Genomic DNA, 22,494 nt, shown 5'->3' with positions numbered 1-22,494 from the left:
TGGCCAAACTAGAGAAATACACTTCAGGAAATACCCAATACTACTACTACTACTATAAATCATTTCTATAGCGCTACCAGTCGTACGTAGCGTTCACAACTGAATAAACTCTATAGGCTTTAAAACACACTGTTCTGTGACAAAATCTATTATTGCATATGCGCCCTCTACTGTCAAGTGGTCTTAATGCAAGTATTAACAAGAGCATCAGCAGTAAATCTAACAACTTGAGATCATACCCAACATCAGAGGTGTAAACCGGAAAACCAATTTTGTGCAGGTCTGAGCCACCAAGTGGGTGGGTACGACAATCCCGCTCACCATCTCTCCCTCCCCTCCAAGGGCAACTGGGGGAGGGGTCACTAATGTAACTCTTCTCCCCTGACCCTCCACCTGATACCTTTGTCCTTTAAGTTTTCAGCAGCAGTGAGCAACAACTTGTTCCCCTTGCTTACGCTGGCTCTGAACTTCACTCTAAGCAACTTCCTGGTCCTATAAACAGGAAGTTGCATCAAAGGCAAGGCTCGGGCCAGCGCGAGCAGGGGGAATGTGCTGTTCTCTGCCAGTGAAGAATTAAAGAATTTAAATGTACAGGGGGAAGGAGGGGTCAGAGGAGTGGAGTTAAGTGACTCCCTAATCTCCTGGAGAGAGAGATGCCAGGAGTCTTTATCTGAAAACGAGTTCACAATATCAATGTCTCTGGTAACATTCAACTGCTAATAAACACAAACCAGGACTCAAAAGCCACCTACTGCGAGTAAGTGTAATAATAAACAGTTATTTCACCCGTATGTGATCAATAATTTTTATGTGTAGAGTACCCTCAGATATAAACCACCGTGACTGCAGTCAATAATGCTGCTACAACGTGGCATAGCACTTCTTTCATTGGGTAACTCTTACTATATTTTTTTGGGTAAAGAGCAACCTCTGCTCATATTTTTTTGCATCCCAATCACCACAGTGCTATAAAATCACTTATACATTTGTTTAAAAGATTACATATACTAGGTGAAAAAAACTGTTCACTTATCTCGTGAGTTCTTGCCTCTCCGGCAGAACTGTGTTGCTTGAGACAGAATAAAGAAGAAGAAGCGATTTATGTAGCCTTAACCCTTTGTCCCTGAGGAAATTGTTTTGAAACCCCGCGGAGTCGGGCGGATCCAGGGGAAGGCAATTGCTAATTGTTTCAGCAAGGCAACACAGTTCTGCCGGAGAGGCAAGAACTCACGAGATAAGTGAACAGTTTTTTTCACCTAGTATATGTAATCTTTTAAACAAATGTATAAGTGATTTTATAGCACTGTGGTGATTGGGATGCAAAAAATATGAGCAGAGGTTGCTGTTTACCCAAAAAAATATAGTAAGAGTTACCCAATGAAAGAAGTGCTATGCCACGTTGTAGCAGCATTATTGACTGCAGTCACGGTGGTTTATATCTGAGGGTACTGTACACATAAAATTATTGATCACATACGGGTGAAATAACTGTTTATTATTACACTTACTCGCAGTAGGTGGCTTTTGAGTCCTGGTTTGTGTTTATTAGCAGGAGTCTTTATCTGTCAGGGCTTGGGGACCCCGCCAGCTACATCACTGTTGTGCCACTGCTGGAGCTGGAGAATGAGATTCATTCCAGTTATAGAATGTACAAAACCCTCATTTGGACAACCCCCCCCCCCCAAATGCTCCAAAGTGAACAATGGTGAAAGTATTACATGCCTGGTGATGCTGCATGTTCCAGATAACCCAGCTGGGGTTGCTTAACGATTTGATAAAGGAGTTCCCCGGGCTCGCTGTCCTGGTCAGTGGCTGATAGCTGCAGAGTTGTGATTTTCTTCACTGAGTTTTCGTCCACAACCAAGCCTTTGTTAACAGTGACAGATGGTGGCAGTTTGTTTTCTGAAAGCATCAAAACATAGGTTGCTGTAGATACAAGAATATACACAGCTCCCTTGCCTTAGACCAGCCATTCTCAACCCAGTCCTCGGGGCACACCTAGTCCTATCAGATTTTCAAGATATCCACAATAAATATGAATGAGATAGATTTGCATGCACTGCCTCAACTGCATACAAATCTAACTCATAAATATTGATTGTAGATAACTTGAAAACCTGATGGGACTAGGTATGCCCTGAGGACTGGGTTGGGAATGGCTGCTTTGACACTTACTTACACAGAAACTATGGGGGTATCCTATAAATAAGGCACTAAGATTTACATGTCCATTATATGTGTAAATGATTAGAATACCAGCATATATGTAAATGTCAAAATCCACCAAAGCTCTATTCTGTAAATGCGCACATATCTTACATGCACATAGTTCAGTGGTTCTCAAGCCTGATCCTAGATGCATTCCATCAGTGGAGGGAGGGCATGCAAATTGCCCTCATGAATATTCATTGTGGATATCCTGAAAACCTGACTGGCTGGGGTGCCTCCAGGACCAGGTTTGGGAACCACTGACATAGTTGACTGATGGGTGTACACATGGACAGAGTGTGGGCGGGATTCACACATACACTTATAGAATACAATAAGTTTCATGTGTACTTCCAGCATTTAGGAGCAAGCATTTACACTAGCCCTATGGCTGGCATAAATGCTTGTACCTACGCCCATACACACATATCTGGTTATGCCAGTAGTCTATAAGGAAAGTAGGCGCTTACTTTCCTTTAACAAATAGGCTCCTATCAGGCACTCGTTAGTCACCTAAATACAGGCACACTATTACAGAACTTCTCCCTAGGTATCTCAGGCAGCATGTTTACTCTTTAACAAAGATGCATTGACTAAATGGATGCTGCATTTCAAGAGCTGAAATAAATACACAGAATAGGGTTTCCCTAAACTTCCCTGGGGACCCATAGCCAGTGGTTTTCATTTTTAGCATATCCACAATGAATATGCAAGAGATTAATCTGCATATACAAAGGCTGCAGTATGTGCACTTTCAAACCAGATGCAAGGTGCATGCAGTCCTTGTGGCTCCATTTTCAAAAAGCAACTCCTTCAGTAGCTCGCAGACTCATGAGTCCATGTGCCTGTGAGCTCGAGAGCCCCAGGAATAGTTTAAAATTGCTCCCTTAAGAATTTTTTTTAAAGCAGGTTGGAAGAGTTGTTTGGAGGCAGACTAGGTTAGGTCTTCACAGGCTTCAAAAGGACACCTGTAAGAGCAGAGTCTCAAGAAAGTACCTTCTAATGTCCTTTCTCTTCAGTTTAGCATACAAACGGAAGTATCCATGCTAGGCTAGTCACTGCTGTTTAAAATTATATGGAGTAAAATAGTTGCACAGACCCCAAACTGCAGGCTGAGACTACCTTCTGTACATCTACAAGCTGGGACCTACTTTTGAGCCCTGATTCAAGTGTCAGATCCAGCTGAATCTAATAAGGTTTTTTGTTATAGGAAAATCACTTCAGATATTAGGCATGTGTTTTATACCTACTGCATTGTATATTTGCCTAGATATTTTGTGCTAGTATCATCCCACGTTTAAAAAAAAACAGATTTATGGTTTCCTTAAAAGTGGCCTGTTCCCTCTGTAAAGAGCTCACCAGTTTGGTGCAAATGAACCCAAGAACTCTTGTAAATTAAAACACAAATGCTGACAGAATAAGATTAAAAGAATGCTCACCTAACACACTAATGTGAAAAGATTGGTCAATCAGTTGGTTGCCTTCTGCATCAATCACATCAAATTTGAATGCAAAATTACCTCCAGGCTCCCCCTTCTTGTGCCTGTATTCCACTTGCCCTGTAAACAGCCCAAAAAGCAAATTAATAAGCAGAGGCACATTGTATAGTAACAACAGGCACTATTTATTGTATCAGTAATGCACAAACCATAGTTATTTAATATGGGTGTTGATTATATACTGGTCTTGCAGGAATCAAAGTTGAAGATGACAAAGCCTGAAACAGCCTACCAGTACAGGTTATGAAGACCAGCATTTTTATCAAATTCTAGGCATGCATGGGGGAAAGATGAAGAGAGAAGTGGTAGGGAAGGGTTGAGAGCTACCGTATATACTCAAGTATAAATTGAGATTTTTGGCAAAAAAAAAAGGGACAAAATTTAAATCTCAGTTTATACTCGAGTCAGCTGGCATACCTCCACATTCCCCCCTCCCTCGTGGTGTCCAGTGTTACTTCCTACCCTCCCCCATGCCATCCCTCCTCTACCGCTGCCAACCTCTCCTCCTGACACACCTGTAGGCCCGCCCTTCCCTCGGGCCTATTATTTCTAGTGGAGAGTTGGGGCAGGAGCTATTCTCATGCGTACCTGCCCATGCTGTTCTCCTCATTGAAAATGGCTGTTGTGACTTCCAGCGGCAATCTTGCAAGACTGACATTGGAAGTCACGTCAGCCATTCTGGGATTGGAACTGTTACTGGCAGAACGTCCTGTGTGTTGAGAGGGGGCTCTCTCTGTTTGGGGGGTGGGTGGGTATGAAGGAGGGAAGAAAGGGAAAAGAAGGATGGAGGAATTCTGGACACCATGGGGGAGGGGAAAAGGAGAAGACTACTTGAATATAAACCCTCTGTTTATATTCAAGTTAACAATCCCCCCCCTCCTTTTTTAGGGGAATAGTTATCTCAGTTTATATCCGGATAGGTTTATATCAAGTATATATGGGTAAGTGAAAGACACAGGGGTAGGGGAGCTGGTGTTTGGGTGCACATATAAATTTATATGTTCATTTATCTGAAGCAGAAGAATCTCAGCTGAGCAGAGAGGATGAGCTAATTTGGTCCGTCATAATTTATGACAGCAACACCACAGTGGTAGGAAGACCAGAACCCTGGGACAGAGACTGAATACTAAAGTGGATAATGCAGCTGGGACGATGATGTTTTTGAAAGTAGAAGGTGCAGACTATGGACAGACTGACAGAGGAACGAGATGGGAGCTATATGTGTTGATGGCAGAGAATGCTGCAAGTAAAACACCATCATCCTCATAAATGTATGCTCTCAGTGGGAGTGTACCTTCTTATACATGCCCAAATTAACCTTTCATCTTTATCCTCTTACACTTCTTCCAACCATGATAAGAAATACACTTCATTGTACAAGACCTTTGCTCACCTTTATTGAGGTCAGCCTGGGTAAAGCTTTGACTGGTCCCTTCATGGAAATTGGTGCAAAACTTTCACCGCTTGCCATCTGCAGATGTCCTACCACAGGGTCTTTTCTTCAAGTTATATCTGATTTTCAAGACATCTGAATCAATATCTGCAGCTTTCAAGTGCTGATCTGTGATTTGGGCACCAGAACCTAGATGACAGTCAACGACAAATTGCTGAGATGCATCTCACACATTACTGGCCAGATCTTTGGTTGCTAAATAATGAAGATGTTGTTTTTCTAACAGTTTACATATTTTACCTATATTTATTTTTGCCATTTTATGCACAGCTGTACTTACTCTGCCATGATTCATCTTGTTATACACCGAAAGCTTGTTTCTAGCTTCTGAGTAGCAGCTTTACATAGGACATATTTACTAACTGCATTAATGTTTGTACACTGTTAGAATTAACTTGATATTCTTCCTCAACTTTATCTGGTCATCTATAGCTGAATATCTTGATAGTTATCTAGTTAAAACTAACTGGTTAACTTCTCCACTCAATGGCTCTTTATCTGCCTCTGATATTAAAATTTCCTCTCAAGACCACTGCCCTTTCTGAAATGCACAAGAGCTTGGAAGTTTTGATTAAACACTGACACCCCCCTCCCCCAATATTCAGCCAGAGGTATGCAGCACTTTGACTACCCATGGGCAGCGTTCAATCCAGATATTCAATGTTTGGCTGTTTCCGGTGATCAGCATTGCATATCTGGGTTTCTCAATGCCAGCTAACAAGTGACTGATTAAGTTGATATTCAGACTTAACTAGCTATGGCTCAGCAGGCAAAGATAAGGTTGCATAAACAGAGGGTCTACTTGGCTGCTAAGTGTGCGGCAGTTTAAGTTCCGAACATCGGGACTTAACTGGTCACTCCCCCCGAACACCCCCAACATCGCTGGCTTTATTTTTGGTGTTAACCGGGCATTTTCATGGTTAAATGCCAACGAAAATAATGGTTATCTGCCAAGATGTGAGTTAACCATTCAGCGGCCATTCCTAATCAGTTAACTCTCACTGAATATCGGACCCTGAATGATAAAATTCTTCTGGTTAATATTTACCTATTTTTTTTTATTTATTTGGATTGGATTTTGCTGTTTGGGAATATAGATGCAAAAGTAATTGACTTACCTATAAGTTTATCTTTTCTCATTATATACCACTCTTAAATATTTTCCACTATTAATAGGCAACTCTTAGTATGATGGTAATTTTATTACTGCACAGATGGGTAAATAGTACATGTGGTGTGTGTCTTTGACGTTTCAAAACAGAAGTATGTGCATACTTTCATTTTGAAAATTACCCCAGGAAATTTGTATGAAACACACTTATGCCTACTGTCTGGCACACAAAGATTTCCTGACTTTATGTACATGTTTATGCATTGTTTTAAAATAAAAATTAAAACACTCATCTAAGCGCTTACCCCCTCCCCAATCTCAATCCTCAGGAATGCCTCCCCTAAGTCTGAGTACATTTATTCACTTTCAAGCTGTATACATAAAACTTCACCAGCATATTGCTATGGCAATTTATAAAATATACTTTTGTGCATAACAACACTGGTTTTCATGTGGAAATGTCTTTAAAATTGCCCTCTAAGGAGTAGTTTTCACAAGCATCTTGAGTGGGTAGCAACATTTTACATGGTCAAGTAGATGCTTAAAAAATTGCCCCACCATATATACACATAAAAATAGGTCCTTAGAATATAAGGATCAATGCTGAGAGAAGGATTCTTATATAATCCAGGGTTTACCACCAGATATTTCTCAGTCTTGTTATATTGGATCCCTTATAACAACTTCAGGCTCTCCCCTTATGCTGCCGGAAAGAAGATGAGCGAATAGGCCACAGACAGGTGTGTTGGTGAATAGTCCATGTCAGGTCTACTTTTAATAAATTGCTCTTCTTTGGTTCACCAACATCCATGGCTCATTCCTTCTACTTCTTTGTGGTTGTCTGTCTTGTGGATTGGTCGCTTTCCTATGTCTCCCCTTATGGCAACCACTGACATCAGTTTCCTGACAGGTTGCTTTCCACTAACTGATCATTGTTCTGTTGGGGATTCATGGAGGTGATTTCCATATACTGATGGTTAGAACTTACATACCAGCAGAAAGCTGCAGGCCCCTGTTCACAGCCAGTCGTGGTGACTCATTCTTTGGCAGCTGCATGGAAATCTCCAGCCGTCTGTTCTCAGTTGCAGGCCATCCGTCAGTGAGAAACTGAACTCATCCCATTGTGCACTCAGGCTACTGAGCGTATAAATAATTAGCTCATCCAGAATGTCCTGAATAGGTGAAGGAGGAACCTTGAGACAGAATGCGGCCGTTTCCCAGGGGCTCTGAATAAAACTGGCGCCTGCGTAAGTGGCCTGAGAGAACATCAATATTATAACAGAGCAATCATTAAACATTATAAGGATATGCACAGACAAAACATTTTCAGTTCATTTTTGGATTTTTACAAATTTTTCTCAGTTTTTGGGTGTTTTTTTAGTTCATTTCACACCTTCATTTCAAAACAAATTTTAGTAGCACAAAACTTTTTATGTGTAAATCAATTTCATACGTAATTAACTTTATGCAGGAACATGCATGGGTTTATGTACATACAATTAATTTTGTGTGCACTTTTTTAGTGCTCAAATGACAGAATGTATACACAACCCCCAGATGTTATATATGGTGCCCAAATTTGGGCATGATCCTGAGGACACATGTGCAACTTAACCTGGCCACTAGCAACCACTTATTGATGTTAATTGGCACCAATTAAGATCTACATGTGCATCTGGCTGCATGCTATTCTATAATACTTGCTGCCCAAATCCCTTAGCATACAACTCAAAACACGGTATGGCCATGGGAGAGGCTATGGGTGTGTCAGGAGCGTTCCTAAAAGTTGAGCTCATTGTTACAGAATAATAGGTCAGTGCAACCAACTTAGGTGCTAGCATTATATCAGGTTCAGCAGGTCTAAGGGGTGCGGGAATTGGGGCTAAGCATAATTCTACAAAGGGTGAGCCCTCTTTATGGAATCATGCTTAGCGCCAATCTTTTCCAGCGCCCATTTTTGAATGCTATTTATAGAATCCGAACCCTGAATGCACACCCTTGTTAAAACCTCTGTGTGTTTTCCCCACCCTTTTCTGTAAAAGACTATTGTTGCAAGCAAGTTAGTACAGTGTGCAACATTTAAACCATTACATTATCCTTAAATAATGGGATTTACTTTGCTATTATCAACAATTCTAGAAAAACTCCACTTTTACATTCAAAATGCTCATTTGCTAATTTATTGACTCCAAATCAAAATACATTCCGTGTCATGACTGTTCTGCCAACACATTGAGGAAAGCAGTATACATGAAAACAGATCATGTGAGGGTGTCTTTTCCCTCACTCACTGCACATCTGTTGACCAGGATCTTTATTTTCTAAGTACCCTTTCCTCCAGTAGAGTACAAAGAAACTAATACACCCAGTGCATATTAAGTCTGAAGATGACTTTCATATCTATAATTGAGAATCCCTGTTTGTAAAGATGAACAGCTGAAAAGTTTCAGAAAATCCCAAGGGCCGCTGTGTAGTGCCATGAGTCAGAAGGCAATTTTTGGGTGGGCCAACAGGTTGGATGGGTAGGCACTAGAGAAAAATCTGCCATCTGATGCACCCATGCCCCATCCCTGCCCCACTCCCAATAACTTTCAAAGAGGGTAGTAGTGCAGTCTCAGTGGCTACAGCCCACATTGAGGGTTAAGGGAAGTATGAGAGGCTGCATTCTTTATCCCTCATTGATCACGGTTCCTCAACACACATATGCTTCCCTAATGTTCTGCAGCCACTGAACCCCTGACCCTCCCCCAACAGAGGGAGCAGAGAAAAGGACACTTCCCATAAAACTAACCATACAAAAAGTTTTTGTTTCTAGTGTTATCTCATATAACAGACATATTGTAAAGAAATGCAAAAATCTATGGAAACAAAAAGTCACTCAGAAGCTTGAGAAAATCTACCATACCAACACTAACATCCAAAACAAGGATCCTACCTATGACAGATTAGGGGCCCTAAAATATCAATACATCTATCGAGAAACTGAACAAGCCAAATTACTATAGAATACTATTAGAAAATCATGCTAACGAATACCTTGGTCACTCACACAGAACACAATGCCAAACACAAAATAAGTATTTTCAGACAATAAACATTTTTTTCAGTTTGTTAACTCTGCTGTCTGGACTGTGTATTGGGTCCTGTGAATTGCTTTTCTAGGACTGTGGGCCACTGGGAGAGTGGCCCCAGTAACCTAAGAATCATTGGGGATAATTTGAGAGTGGGAGACTTGCTCAGAGGCAGGTTGTGACCCAGTTGGTGGGAGGAGGGTGCTAGTGTAGAGCATAAGCGATAGGTGCAAGCGGACCTGAGGTGTGCTGGGGATAGACGCTCTAAGTGGCTGTGGGATAGCCCCAGGCAGATGGCTAGGCATTTCATGACAGATATCATTGATTGTCTTTTCTAAGATGGTAAGGGATGGGACATTGAAATTGCTCTAATATGCGGAACAACTGATGAAATCTAAAGTCTCAATAAAAGTATGCAAATAAAGATCCAAAATGGAGGTAACGATAACTGTAAACTAGAAATTTTCAATTGAAAATAATTAGCCAAAGCAGTAGCTGAAGGAAAATTATGACTAACATTCAATTTATGAGTGAGGTCGGAAACAATTTTATACAACTTCCTAGTTGGGTTAGAGGAGTTACTAATTGTTTTGATAAATAATTCTTTTTGGTAATGTTTAAGGGCCCCTTTTACCAAGCTGCTGCAAAAAGGGGCCTGTGCTGGCGGTTGGCATGTTTTGATGAGTGCTGAGGCCCCTTTAACCGCCAGCGGGTAAAGGTAGGTCTTTTTTCAGGAAATCGCCATGCAGCAAATGAAGCATTGCCCGCAGCTATTTTTGGGGGAAGCCCTTACCGCCACCTCTGAGGTGGTAGCAAGGTCTCCCACGCTAACCGGCAGCGCACGGCACTGCCGATTACCGTCCTGTGTACACACTGGTGCTACAAAAATAAAATATTTTTGTAGCACCGATTATACGGTAGCCTGGCGGGTACTTCCCTTTTAGCAAGCGGCAAGCCCTCTTTGTAAAAAGGGGCCCTAAGTTCATAATTGTAACGGAGCGATAATCTCCTGAATGATTGGTTTCAAGGCATAACTTTCATAATTTTTCCGCTATAGGCGTCTGCTCTACGTAATTGATACTTCAATATTAGTAAGCTGTGAAGAAACCACGGAGATTTTCTAGGATGACAATGATTTCTAACTCTATCATCCATCAGTATTTTCCTGTGGTCTGAAATAGGCTTTTAAGTTGATTGTCAGCATACAGCTGCCTTTTCTAATGCCATATCAGAAAATGACCTGGGAAAGAGTGCCAGAATCTCAATACACAAACTGAGAAGAATATAAGGAGCAGGTCTGTTCAGTCAATTCAGAAAAAAGGGTAAACTGGATAGTGGAAAGTAATAGGAAATGATCCATCCAGGTAACATTGTGTCTGTATATATTAAAAGCTAAGTGTGGTAGACTCTTCTTGAATCATAATTAGGTCTAATGTGTGGCTTGCTATGAGAGTGGGAAAAGTGATCAACTGACTAGTTGAATATCTTCCAAGAAAGACAGAAATGATAAGCCCTAGAAGAATGAGCATCATCTTTATGGATATTAAAATCACCCACAATAATGAGATTTGCAAATAGAGTAGCGGGCATCAGCTAATGTTTTTGTGAAGATTTCCCAAAGGTATGTTTTGAGGGAGCCAGATGTAAATCGCAAATCATTAAAATTTAAAAGGTGAAGGAGCAGAAATTTTAACATTACAAGTTCCGGATGCTGAAAAATCAGTAACTGGAAGTTCCACTGCCTGAAGAAGAGACGATAAACAGACTGTACTCCTCCTCCCCTTTTACATGTCCTAGCTGTATGAAAAACTGTATAATTTGGAGGCACACATTGATATAAGTAGGATTCTTCACAGTCACGGATCCAAGTTCCTGTAAGACAGTAAATTCAAGTTATGAGTCGAAATGAGATCATGAACTAATGCGTCTTAGATTGAACGGAGCGGACAATTGAGGAGACCAAACGTAAGAAGATTTGCTAGCGTAAGATGCTGAGGAACAGGTAGTCAACAGACGCAACTGAAGGTGGCACTGGCGTCCCTGAGGAAGGACTTGAAACAGAAATTTCTGTTGGACGTGAGGGAATGGACAGTGAAACTGCAACTAATTTGGAAAGCTAAGTTTTGGTTCTGTCCTTTTTTACACCTTTCTGTGCTTAGTGTACACTTCATTCAGTTGTGTTTCTGTGAAGAGAGACCAAAATTGCACTTCCGGGAGGGGAGATGCCCCCAGGGTTTTTAGAGGGTCTAGTTTTTGTATTGATGCCTTAGAGCAAAAAAATCTCTATATATAAAGGCACCACCAACGTTCTATGAAGCTTCCAGCCGGAAGTTGTGAAGGGGGAGAGATATCCGGTTTCCCTATGAGTGTCTGCCCCGCCCTTGCTCTCTCTGTAACACAAACAGTGAAGGAACAAACACAGCAAAGCACGAAATCAAATCGCTCTCTCTGTAACAGTGAAGGACTCAGAGTGGGGAGGGGAGAGAGGGCAGAGGGCAGGGGACACACACACTCCCACATGCACACAGAAGAAAACCTTGCTAGCCCCCATTTCATTTGCATCAGAAACGGGGCTTTCTTTACTAGTATTATATTACAAACACAGATTTATAGATAGGTGTGGGATATCATATAATTCAAACTGTCATTCACAAAAAATATTGGGGACTTGAATTTAGAAAGTGTTATATGATGTATAGAGCTTAAAAGTGAGCTGCTGTTGGCAGCTAGACTCACTGAAAGATATGCCCTGGCTATGTACAGCCTATACTGAACTCTCTTCAGGCCCCCTACATAAATTATCTAGAGTTATTTGATATACGACATCCAATCCTATTTTTGTTTTAGGATTGACTATTTTTGGATTTTGAAGCTGTATTGTTTCTCCTTTGGGGATTTTTTTTTTTTTTCTATAGTATTGATGGAGGAACAGGTAGTAGCAGCAAAACCTCTGAGAACAAGGATCACATAACGACTATGGCAGCAATTTTTCTGTTGAGATAACCAACACCTGGGAATATCTTGTTTCTTCAACCCAAATAACAGGGATAGAGGAGGTGGTGGTGATTATCTGGAATATTGGTTGAGAATAAGCAAAGGCCGATTAGTTCAAAATAAAAAAATGACAAAAATGACCTAGGTAAATCGGAAGCCCCCTTTATTAACCAGACCAATATTTTAAAGGGTCGCCCCCAGAAGCTCCTGTTCCTTGTGCACACCCCTTCGGCACACGCACCCACAGTTCGAGACGCCATTGAACCAGTTTTGGGGCAATACATGGAAAAACAAAATACTATATTGTAATGATGGGCTACATCTCACTGTAGCAGGAAAAAAAATCCTTGGGGAGAAATTTAGACAATATGTTTCTAGGCATTTAAACTAGAAGGTGGGGGTGGCATATGGAGGCACATCACTTCCAGTGGTCACCCCCAGCTAAAGCTAAAGACAAGATGTGTCAGTAGAAAAGAAAGCAATGAAAACAACAATCTTAGCAAATCACTCCTTATTGACACAGCAGGAAGTGAGACTAAACAAAAAACTAAACAGAAGATGAAATGCCACTGAAATGTAGATGGAAAGTGATGTCCAGAAATGCTCGCTGTTTAAGCAACAAAGTTCATGATCTGTAAACCTGATGTTAGAGGCAGACTTAGACATTGTTGCAATCACGGAGAAATGGCTCAATGATTCCCATGAATGGGATGCAAACATACCAGGCTATAATCTATTTAAGAAGGATGGAGATGGTCCTGGGATTGGAGCAGAGCGGATGTGATCCCTCTTCACAAAAGTGGTGACAGAAAAGAAGCTGGAAACTACAGGCCGTAAGCCTCACTTTGGTTATTAGAAAAGTAATGGAAGCAACGTTGAAGGAAAGGATAGTGAATTTCCTGGAATCCAATAAGTTGAAAGATCCAAGACAACGTGGTTTTACCAAAGGTAAATCGTGCCAAATCAATCTCATTGAATTCTTTGACTGGGTGACCAGAGAACTGAATAGAGGACGTGCGATCAATGTAATCTACTTAGATTTCAGCAAAGCCTTTGACACGGTACCTCATAGGAGACTCTTGAATAACTTGACAGGCTGAAGATCGGACCCAAAGTGGTGAGCTGGATTAGGAACTGGTTGACAGAGAGATGCCAGAGGGTGGTGGTTGGAGGAGGGAGGGGTAAGTAGTGGAGTGCCTCAAGGATCGGTGCTGGGGCTGATTCTGTTCAATATATTTGTAAGTGACATTGCCGAAGGGTTAGAAGGTAAAGCTTGCCTTTTTGTGGATGATACTAAGATTTGTAACAGAGTGGACACCCTGGAGGGAGTGGAAAACATAAAAAGGATCTGAAGAAGCTAGAAGAATGGTCTAATGTTGGCAATTAAAATTCAATGCAAAGAAGTGCAAAGTGATGAACTTAGGGAGCAGAAATCCAAGGGCAATGTATGTATTAGGTGAGAGTCTGATATGCACAAGCAGGAACAGGGATCTTGGGGTGATAGTATCAGAGTATCTGAAGATGACCAAGACAGTGTGACAAGGCGGTGGCTGTAGCCAGAAGGATGCTATGCTGTATAGAGAGAGGTGTAACCAGCAGAAGAAAGGAGGTGTTGATGCCCCTGTATAAGTCATTAGTGAGGCCCCACCTGGAGTATTGTATTCAGTTTTGGAGGCCATATCTTTCTAAGGATGTAAAAAGACTGAAGCGGTGCAAAGAAAAGATACAAAAATGGTATGGGATTTGCGTTACAAGATGTACGAGAGACGTGAAGGGGCATAATCGAACGGAAATGTCCATCTCCGAGAACGGGTCCGTGAAGGGGCGGACCGAACCGTATTTTCGAAAAACATGGACGTTTATCTTTTTTTGAGCTGGGCGTTTTGTTTTTCAGCGATAATGGAAACCGAAATCGCCCAGCTCAAAAACGAATAACTCCAAGACATGTATTCGTGGGAGGGGCCAGGATTCGTAGTGCACTGGTCCCCCTCACATGCCAGGACACCAACCGGGCACCCTAGGGGACACTTTTACAAAAACAAATAAAAGGTAAACAGCTCCCAGGTGCATATAACCCTTCCCTTTGGTGTTGAGCCCCCGAAATCCCCCTCAAAACCCACTGCCCACAAGTCTACACCATTACTATAGCCCTAAGGGGTGAAGGGGGGCACCTACATGTGGGTACAGTGGGTTTGGGGGGCGGTTTGGAGGGCTCCCATTTACCAGCACAAGTGTAACAGGTGGGGGGGGGGGGATGGACCTGGGTCCACCTGCCTGAAGTCCACTGCACCCCTAATAACTGCTCCAGTGACCTGCATACTGCTGCCAGGGAGGTGGGTATGACATTTGAGGGTGAAAATAAAAGTTGTGAAACTGCATATTTTGTGGTGGGAGGGGGTTTGTGACCACTGGGGGAGTCAGGGGAGGTCATCCCCGATTCCCTCCAGTGGTCATCTGGTCATTTAGGGCACTTTTTTGGGGCCTTATTCGTGGAAAAACAGGGTCCAGGAAAAGTGGCCCTAAATTCTCGCTAAAAACGCATATTTTTTTTCCATTATCGGCGAAGGCGCCCATCTCTGATCGGCCGATAACCACGCCCCAGTTCCGCCTTCACCACGCCTTCGACACGCCCCCATCAACTTTGTCCGCATCCGCGACGGAGTGCAGTTGAAAACGTCCAAATTCGCCTTTTGATTATACCGCTTTATTCGTTTTTGTGAGATAAACGTCTATCTCCCGATTTGGGTCACAATATAGGCGTTTTTCTATTTCGATTATAAGCAGGTTATTGACCTGAACATGTACACCCTGGAGGAAAGGAGAAACAGGGGTTATATGATACAGATGTTCAAATATTTGAAAGGTATTATTCCACAAACAAACCTTTTCCAGAGACGGGAAGGCGGAAGAACTAGAGGTCATGAATTGAGGTTGAAGGGAGGAACTCAGGAAAAATGGCAGGAAGTATTTTTTCATGGAGAGGTGGTGGATACTTGGAATGCCCTCCCGCGGGAGGTGGTGGTGATGGAAACAGTAATGGAATTCAAAAATGCATGGGATAAACACAAAGGAATCCTGTTCAGAAGGAATGGATCCACAGAAGCTTAGCGGAGATTTGCGTGGCAACACCGGTAATATAGATTCTGCTTTTACTTTTTTCTCCCATATATCGTCTGATGTCTCTATGTGCTTTTTCCATCTCTGTCAGATTCAATCCTTACGTCCTTTTTTGGAGCCAGCAGTACTTCATATTCTGAGTTCATACTTTGGTTATTTCTACTGTTGATTACTGTAATGCTCTCTTCACATGGTTTGATTCACGAAAACTATGATGTCTCCAGGTTATCCAAATTGTAACAGTCAAATTGATTACAGGTAAACTTAAGTATGATATGTCACCCCTTATTATACCAGGAACATTGGCTGCCTATAGATGATTGTGCCCATTTTAAGTTGCTAACTTTAATTCATAAACCTTACAAACTAGTCAATCCGCCATCTTAGTTCATACCTCTCCTTCTACTCTCCCTCTTTGTGTTGTTATTTAAATCATATTGTACACCGCTATGATGATACCCTCCTTACAGCGGTATATCAAGTAAAGATAACCTGAACCTATGTACTCAGTATCCAACTGTATTTTATGCTGTGATTTGTTTTTGAGCTATTGTATCTTGTATGCTTTTATGATTTATGTATGTTCCTTTGTAACCTGCTTAGAGGGATCAGTTAATGCAGGACATAAATTTGATGAATAATAATAGACTAACATTTATCATCAGTCAAATAACTTTATAAAAGTGTTCTCCACTGTGTAATATAACATTCATACCACATGCACATCCACCCATATGTATAAACACACATAAAAGAAGGGTGAGCGTACCATAGTCAGGCTTTTTAGTTACTATGATACCCATTCATTATCTGGTGTGTCCATGTCATTGACTGCTATAGAGGTGTTTCTGATTACTACTCCGGAGCTGTCCAGCACAAGGAGAGGGTACACTGAGATCTCTGGAGCTTCGTCATTCTTCCTCTAGGAAAAAGCAGGTTAAAATGTATTTATTTAATTGACTTTTATAAACACACCAAAGCTGTGACCATTATGAACAAAAAATCTCTGTAAATATAGACAAATGGAAAAAAGACAGAAATACTAGCAACCTCAAACATTTTCTTCTCCATGTGCTTTCAGCTGCAGGGCAGGCAGCTCAAAAACTCAGATCTGGTAGATGTGACAGACGTCCCCCCACTTAAAAACCCTGAGAAACTAGTTCAAGTAAGAGAGCTTAAAGCCTGTGCCCATGTGTCTTTAAAAAATAGGCTGGAAATCGTCATCCTTTTGCCTTCTAAGTCTAGGAGATTTTTCATAAAATTATCCTCTACTGTGGGTAAAAGCATGTATGTACTTTTACCTGTGGAATTTAGGAGGCATCGACAGGGCAGGATTAGGTTGGGAGAGCTACATACATATATAGATTTAAATAAACAAAACTATGAACATACTTTTCCCTAAAAAAAAAAAGTGGCTACCCTAAAAAAGAAGCACATTTTGGAATAGACATTTCTATCTGTAATCAGAGAAAAAAAACCCCACTTGTTTTGCTATTTACGATACTTCATAGAAGATTAACAAAATGCCAGACAAGTCTGGCAGGGCTATTTCCCTACTGTTTGTGTATTAAAGTTCCAGTGCACAGCTGAATGATTCATTTATGATCATAAATGAAATGGAAATGGAAACTCCTGGCATGCATGCAGAACACTTTCCCGCCTGCACACTGCTGTCTCTCCACTGCTGGCACTAAGACAAAAAAATTCACAACTGGTTGCACATACTTATCACAGCCAACCAGTTATTTAAAAATATTATTGGTTCAGGCACTGGAGAGAAAGTGGTATGCCAGGTGGGCAAAGGGAGAGGCTGAGCAGGATACTGGATGGGAGTTCAATGAGAAGTTACCTTGCCCACCAGCAGCAGGACTCACTATGCTAAAATCTTCAAAGAAGCCACTGCCCATTTTCTTGGTGATCCAAACCTCTTTCTAGCCCATAAAATGGAAATATGTTGCTTAAAGACTTGAAAATAATAGTCAAGTATTTAATGTTGATGACAGTTTGTAAAGATCTTTTTATACTGCCGATACGAGTACTGCTATAGTATGAAAACCAAGGAGCGAACCTGTGGCCCTCCGAGCACTTCTCAAGCCTTTCATGAAGTCATCTTGGGAAAGTCACTTCATCTCCCCATGCTTAGCTAGATGGTTTCCAACAGAAAAATCTTCTCCCTCCCCTCCCCCCTCGATATTCAGCCCATGGTGGGGTGTGTTTTTTTTAAATGCCAGCTGCTCAGATCAATAAAATCCAGATATTCAATGGCAGTATCCAGATAGTGGCTGCTGAATATCAGGAGCACTGAGTGCCTGGTATTATCTGGAAACACTTAGGATAGTTTTTATGCTCTCCCTAAATTATTCAGTTATATGGATAGTGGCACTGAAAATTGCTGCTACACAGATAACTCTCATCTCCACCTCACCTCCATCCGGATAGTACTGCCATGGTCTATAAAGGATTCACTGGCAGTACCTGGATACTTACAGTACTATCTTCTTAAAACCTAACAACGCACTTCACATAACTACTGTGTTATACCGGAGGAAAAAGCCTCAATAGACTCCGTATTTTTTGGCTATACAGCTCAATGATTTAAAGAGTTCTATCTGTCATCACAGGCAAAAAACCTCCCGGTAATAAAGTCAGTCTTAAATAACTTTAGGTGAAAACACCACTTATCTTGTCGGTCAATTTATTCTCCCATGACCTGTCGCCACTCCGTCAATTCAAGTACCTGGATACTGCCACTGAATATCTGTCTCAGTGGGAATTAACCAGGTAGCAAGTGCTGCTACCCAGATAAGTCTACTTAAGTACTTACCCCATAACTACTTCTGGGCCATGCACCCTGGTGGTACTTTATAATTACTGCATTTCCCCCCCCCCCCACCTCCTTTCAATACAGTTTGTACCTGAATGGTGATGCTGACAGTGTGCATCTCAGACTTGCTGGATTCATCGGTCACATAAAAGCTGAACGCATCATCAGTAGGTTCAATGCCTTCGTGGATGCTTTGGATATAGAAAATGCTGTTCTCCAAAATATCCTGGAAGGAGAATGACATATCTGTGGGCTGCTGCCTCCCACACCAGATCTCCCACCTGCAAACACAGGAGATAATGCATTGCAGTAAACCACCCCGATAAAACAGGATTCTTTCCACTGCAGCTGATGAGCCAGCGCAACCTCTCTTCTATAACCTGGTGCCTAAGTTAGGTGCCGATTGCAGACATACGTTATAGAACACAAGCATTTTAACATGTGTTAGTGCTAGTCACTCTTCTATAACTTATGTGCAGGAATTGATTACCCCCACAATTTGGGCTTCCCCCCATCCCAAAATTTGGCCCACAGATCTTAGATCTGAATGTAAATTAATTGGCAGTGATTAGGAATAATGCGTGGATTTGGCCCATGTCCTATTCTATAACATGAGCGCCTAAATTTCATAGCGCGCATCTAGAGGGAGATTCCATAGGAGGGGTTAATTGCTGACCTGTGAAATGTCCACGGTGTCCTTCTGTTTACAATGCAGCATTGTGGAGACTGCTGCTACAATGACTTTTGCTACTACACCAGGCATTATTCTCAGTTGTCTTAAGAGATTGAGTTGTGTATAGTGACCCGAGGCAGGCGGGCTGTGTCTGCCAAAACACGGCTCGTGTCGGGTCTTTTTCGTTTTGGTGCTCTAATAAAGCTGCTTTAAACTTGATCTCCCTGGTGGATTGTCATTGTGTCATTCTCTACTCCTGCGTTGGTTCCTTTGGATTTCCGTAGAGCAGTGGTTCCAAACCTGGTCCTGCCTCCACTGAATGCAAATCTCTCTCATGAATATTCATTGTGGATATCCTGAAAACCTGACTGGCTGGAGCGCCTCCAGGATCAGGTTTGGGAACCACTACCGTAGAGGGTGTCTTCCTGTTTCTGCTATGGACATATCAAAACCTAGTACCAGAGGTAGTTGTCTACATTACCTAAGCTTAAATCTGAACCTGCAGTTATTCTGATAAATTACTCAGACTAAAAACTGTGCTCCCATCAGCAGACAAACACCTGGAGGCATATTTTCAAAGCATTTAGACTTACAACCTATGGAACTTTGAAAGTCTAAGTGATTTGAAAATTAGCCCCATCATCTGTGAAACTGTGCATGCACTTTCTTACGCAGCCAAAATAAGACAGATCAATGGGTGAAGGGAAATAAAGTGGGGATTTCATTTTGAAAAACCCTGTGCATACTCTACCGTGCATGCACTGCACCTGCCATAAAGCAGATGTGAAGTCCTCGGTCTTGCTGGCTCCACATTTCAAAGGGGAAAACTCCATGGGGAATTTATCTAGAATCTGTCTTGTAAATACATGAGTACGAAGGACCATGAACCTGAAAACTCCTCATAGGGTTTTAAAACTATTCCTATACTTCCATGGGATTACAGCTGCCTCTGTTTGTACATCCTAATACAGACGTCTTACCCACCAGCTGAACCATTCCCTAGTTTTACAGTATGGGTTACTGTTACAGCACAGCCCTAGCTGCCAAAAGAGGAATGGAACATGACTTCTACCTGTTTTTGTGTTTTCAATGTAGCCATAAGTTGGGGCACTGCTTATGTGAATCATCAGCTGTTTCTCGAATGTTTCAGTGGCTAGAATATGGTGTGCGGCTATATGTATTCTTTCTCCTTCGTCAACCTGCAAATAAAGGTTATAAAATCTCAAAAAAGAACTATGCACCCGGGGGGCAGAGGGGTAATTCAATAAATGAATTTTTGTGCATAAACCCGTTGTACGCAAATAAAGACCTCTTACAAAAATCACTCCACACGTAACGATACATCCAGTAGCAAGAAAATGCCTAGTTTTAAGTGACGCACACGTAAGCACGTTCTGAGATGTAGTTTGAGTGGAAAGAAGGCAGAGTCACAAAGTATGCATGTCGATGATAAAATACACATCTATGTACACATTTTAGCTGCACTAATCTACACCAGCTTTTGCTCAGGCGTAAATGTCCATGGCTGCATTTTAACCATGATTTCAGCAGGTTTGGGCTTTTATAAAACAGCCTGAAAATCAGCACCTAGTAGGCCTACCAGCTTAGGCAACCTGTGATAAAATTACTTTCCCTGCATGTATTACCCACAGACAATGGCTGTTACAAAACTGCATGTCGGTATATACATAAAAATAAAAGATTGCACTTACTTTCATGGGATCTGTATGGGCAGCACTGGGAAGAGTTTGCAACATATGTGCCTATAGCAATGTTGCTCACCTGTAACAGATGTTTTCCGTAGACAGCAGGGTCGATACGGCACACGAGTGGGTGAAATCATCTGATGGCGCTGGGAATGGAACTACTCTCACACAGCTCAGAACTAAAGTGTACATTTATTTATTTATTGCATTTGTATCCCACATTTTCCCACCTCTTGCAGGCTCAATGTGGCTAACAATACATCAGAATGTTGGAAATGTATAAGAGAATATACATTTAGTATTACATAAGGATCTTGTTTAACATGATAATGATGAAATAAGATAGTAGAGTGACAAGCAAATGCTGTAAGACAATTCTGGGTATATTTGTAGGAGTTCACATTTGTTGATCTTTGTGGTATGCCTTGTTAAAGAGATGGGTCTTCAGTAGTTTGCGAAAGTTAAGTTAGTTCATAGATCGTTTTCAGGCTGTGCGGCAGCGCGTTCCAGAATTGTGTGCTCAAGTAGGAAAAGGTAGAGGCATGCGTTAGTTTGTATTTTAGACCTTACAGTTGGGGAAGTGAATATTGAGGAATGTGCGGGATCATTTTTTTAGCATTCCTGGGTGGTAGTCTAGCAGGTCTGACATGTAGGCTGGGGCATCTCTGTGAATGATTTTGTGAGCTAGGGTACATATTTTGAACGTAATGCATTCTTTAAGTGGGAGCCAGTGTAGCATTCATGGTTCATCCTGTACGCAGAACTCTCCTCACCATCACAGCTGATTTCAAAGCTCTGTGCAAGTAACTCTCGGAGATGTGGGAGGGATTGGATGCCTTATCAATTTGCTGCCTATGGAAAACATCTGTTATAGGTGAGCAACATTTCGTTTTCCATCAACAAGCAGTACTGAGTCAGGCAAACTACTGACTGGTTCTCAGTCTTAGAGCAGTTCACATCATCAACTGGAACAGTTGTTAGTTCATAGGGACAGACAGTCCAGCAATGCTTAGCCAAAGGCACCATCCTGTGCTGAGGCTTTGTGCAAACAATTATGTGCAGTAAATACATGAAGATATGACAATGTAGGTGCTTTGCAGATGGTATTCAGTGAGGCTGACTTTAAAGACTACTATCATGACAGTAGCTCTAATTTGATTGTTCCTTGGAACTGAGAGGAACATCTACTTTTTCAAAGCAAAATTGAATGCATGAAGACAGCCAGTTTGCTGAAGTTCTTTTCGTAATTCGCATACTAGGTCTATTTGGGTCAGAGGAGATAAAAATTGAGTAGATTTTCTGAATGATTCAGTTCTTTTCAAGTAGTATATGACAGCCTGTTTACAGAGTAAAGTATGGAGGCTTTGGGTAGAAGGTGGGAGGTGCATTTGAGTGAAAAGGTACCATCACTTTAGGTAAGCACTTGAGATGTGTCCAAAGAACAACCTTGTGATGATGGAACTGTGTGCAGGGTTCATATGTTACTACTGCTTGAAGTTCATTCCTAGCTGAAGTAATTACTACTAGAAAGAGTACCTTCCAGGTTAGGAACTTAGAGATGCAATGTCCAGAGGTTCAAAGGGAGACTTCATAAGTAAGGTTAGCACCAAATTTAGGTCCCATGGAATGGACTTTCAAAATGGAGGCTTTACATTATGAAACGAGCAAACACATGCAATTGTTATGCTGGAACACTATCCACAAGAGCATGATAGCTGACAGAACACAGAGGTGTACTCTAATAAAGAAGGTTTGAAGGCTAAGACAATATAACAGTAGGAGGACAAATTATAGGGTTGTGGTCATGGTAAAGGACAAGACTGAATGCATATGTTTGT

General features: G+C 41.6%; 1 protein-coding gene across 1 annotated transcript in view; it reads right to left on the bottom strand.

The window, feature by feature from the left end:
- FRAS1 (Fraser extracellular matrix complex subunit 1) overlaps positions 1–22,494 on the bottom strand; it is a 689,426-nt gene that overhangs the window by 104,480 nt on the left and 562,452 nt on the right. The window contains 12 exon segments of the mRNA XM_030190549.1: positions 1,723–1,902; positions 3,648–3,767; positions 5,091–5,205; positions 5,207–5,289; positions 7,264–7,344; positions 7,347–7,446; positions 7,448–7,527; positions 16,223–16,249; positions 16,252–16,375; positions 18,369–18,529; positions 18,532–18,558; positions 20,023–20,149. Coding sequence (XP_030046409.1) covers positions 1,723–1,902; positions 3,648–3,767; positions 5,091–5,205; positions 5,207–5,289; positions 7,264–7,344; positions 7,347–7,446; positions 7,448–7,527; positions 16,223–16,249; positions 16,252–16,375; positions 18,369–18,529; positions 18,532–18,558; positions 20,023–20,149 — 1,225 coding nt within the window.

Source organism: Microcaecilia unicolor, chromosome 2, assembly GCF_901765095.1.
Source record: "Microcaecilia unicolor chromosome 2, aMicUni1.1, whole genome shotgun sequence".
NCBI classification, from domain to species: domain Eukaryota; kingdom Metazoa; phylum Chordata; class Amphibia; order Gymnophiona; family Siphonopidae; genus Microcaecilia; species Microcaecilia unicolor.
Note: the sequence above shows the minus strand (reverse complement) of the source record. Positions and strands in the feature narration are given on the sequence as shown.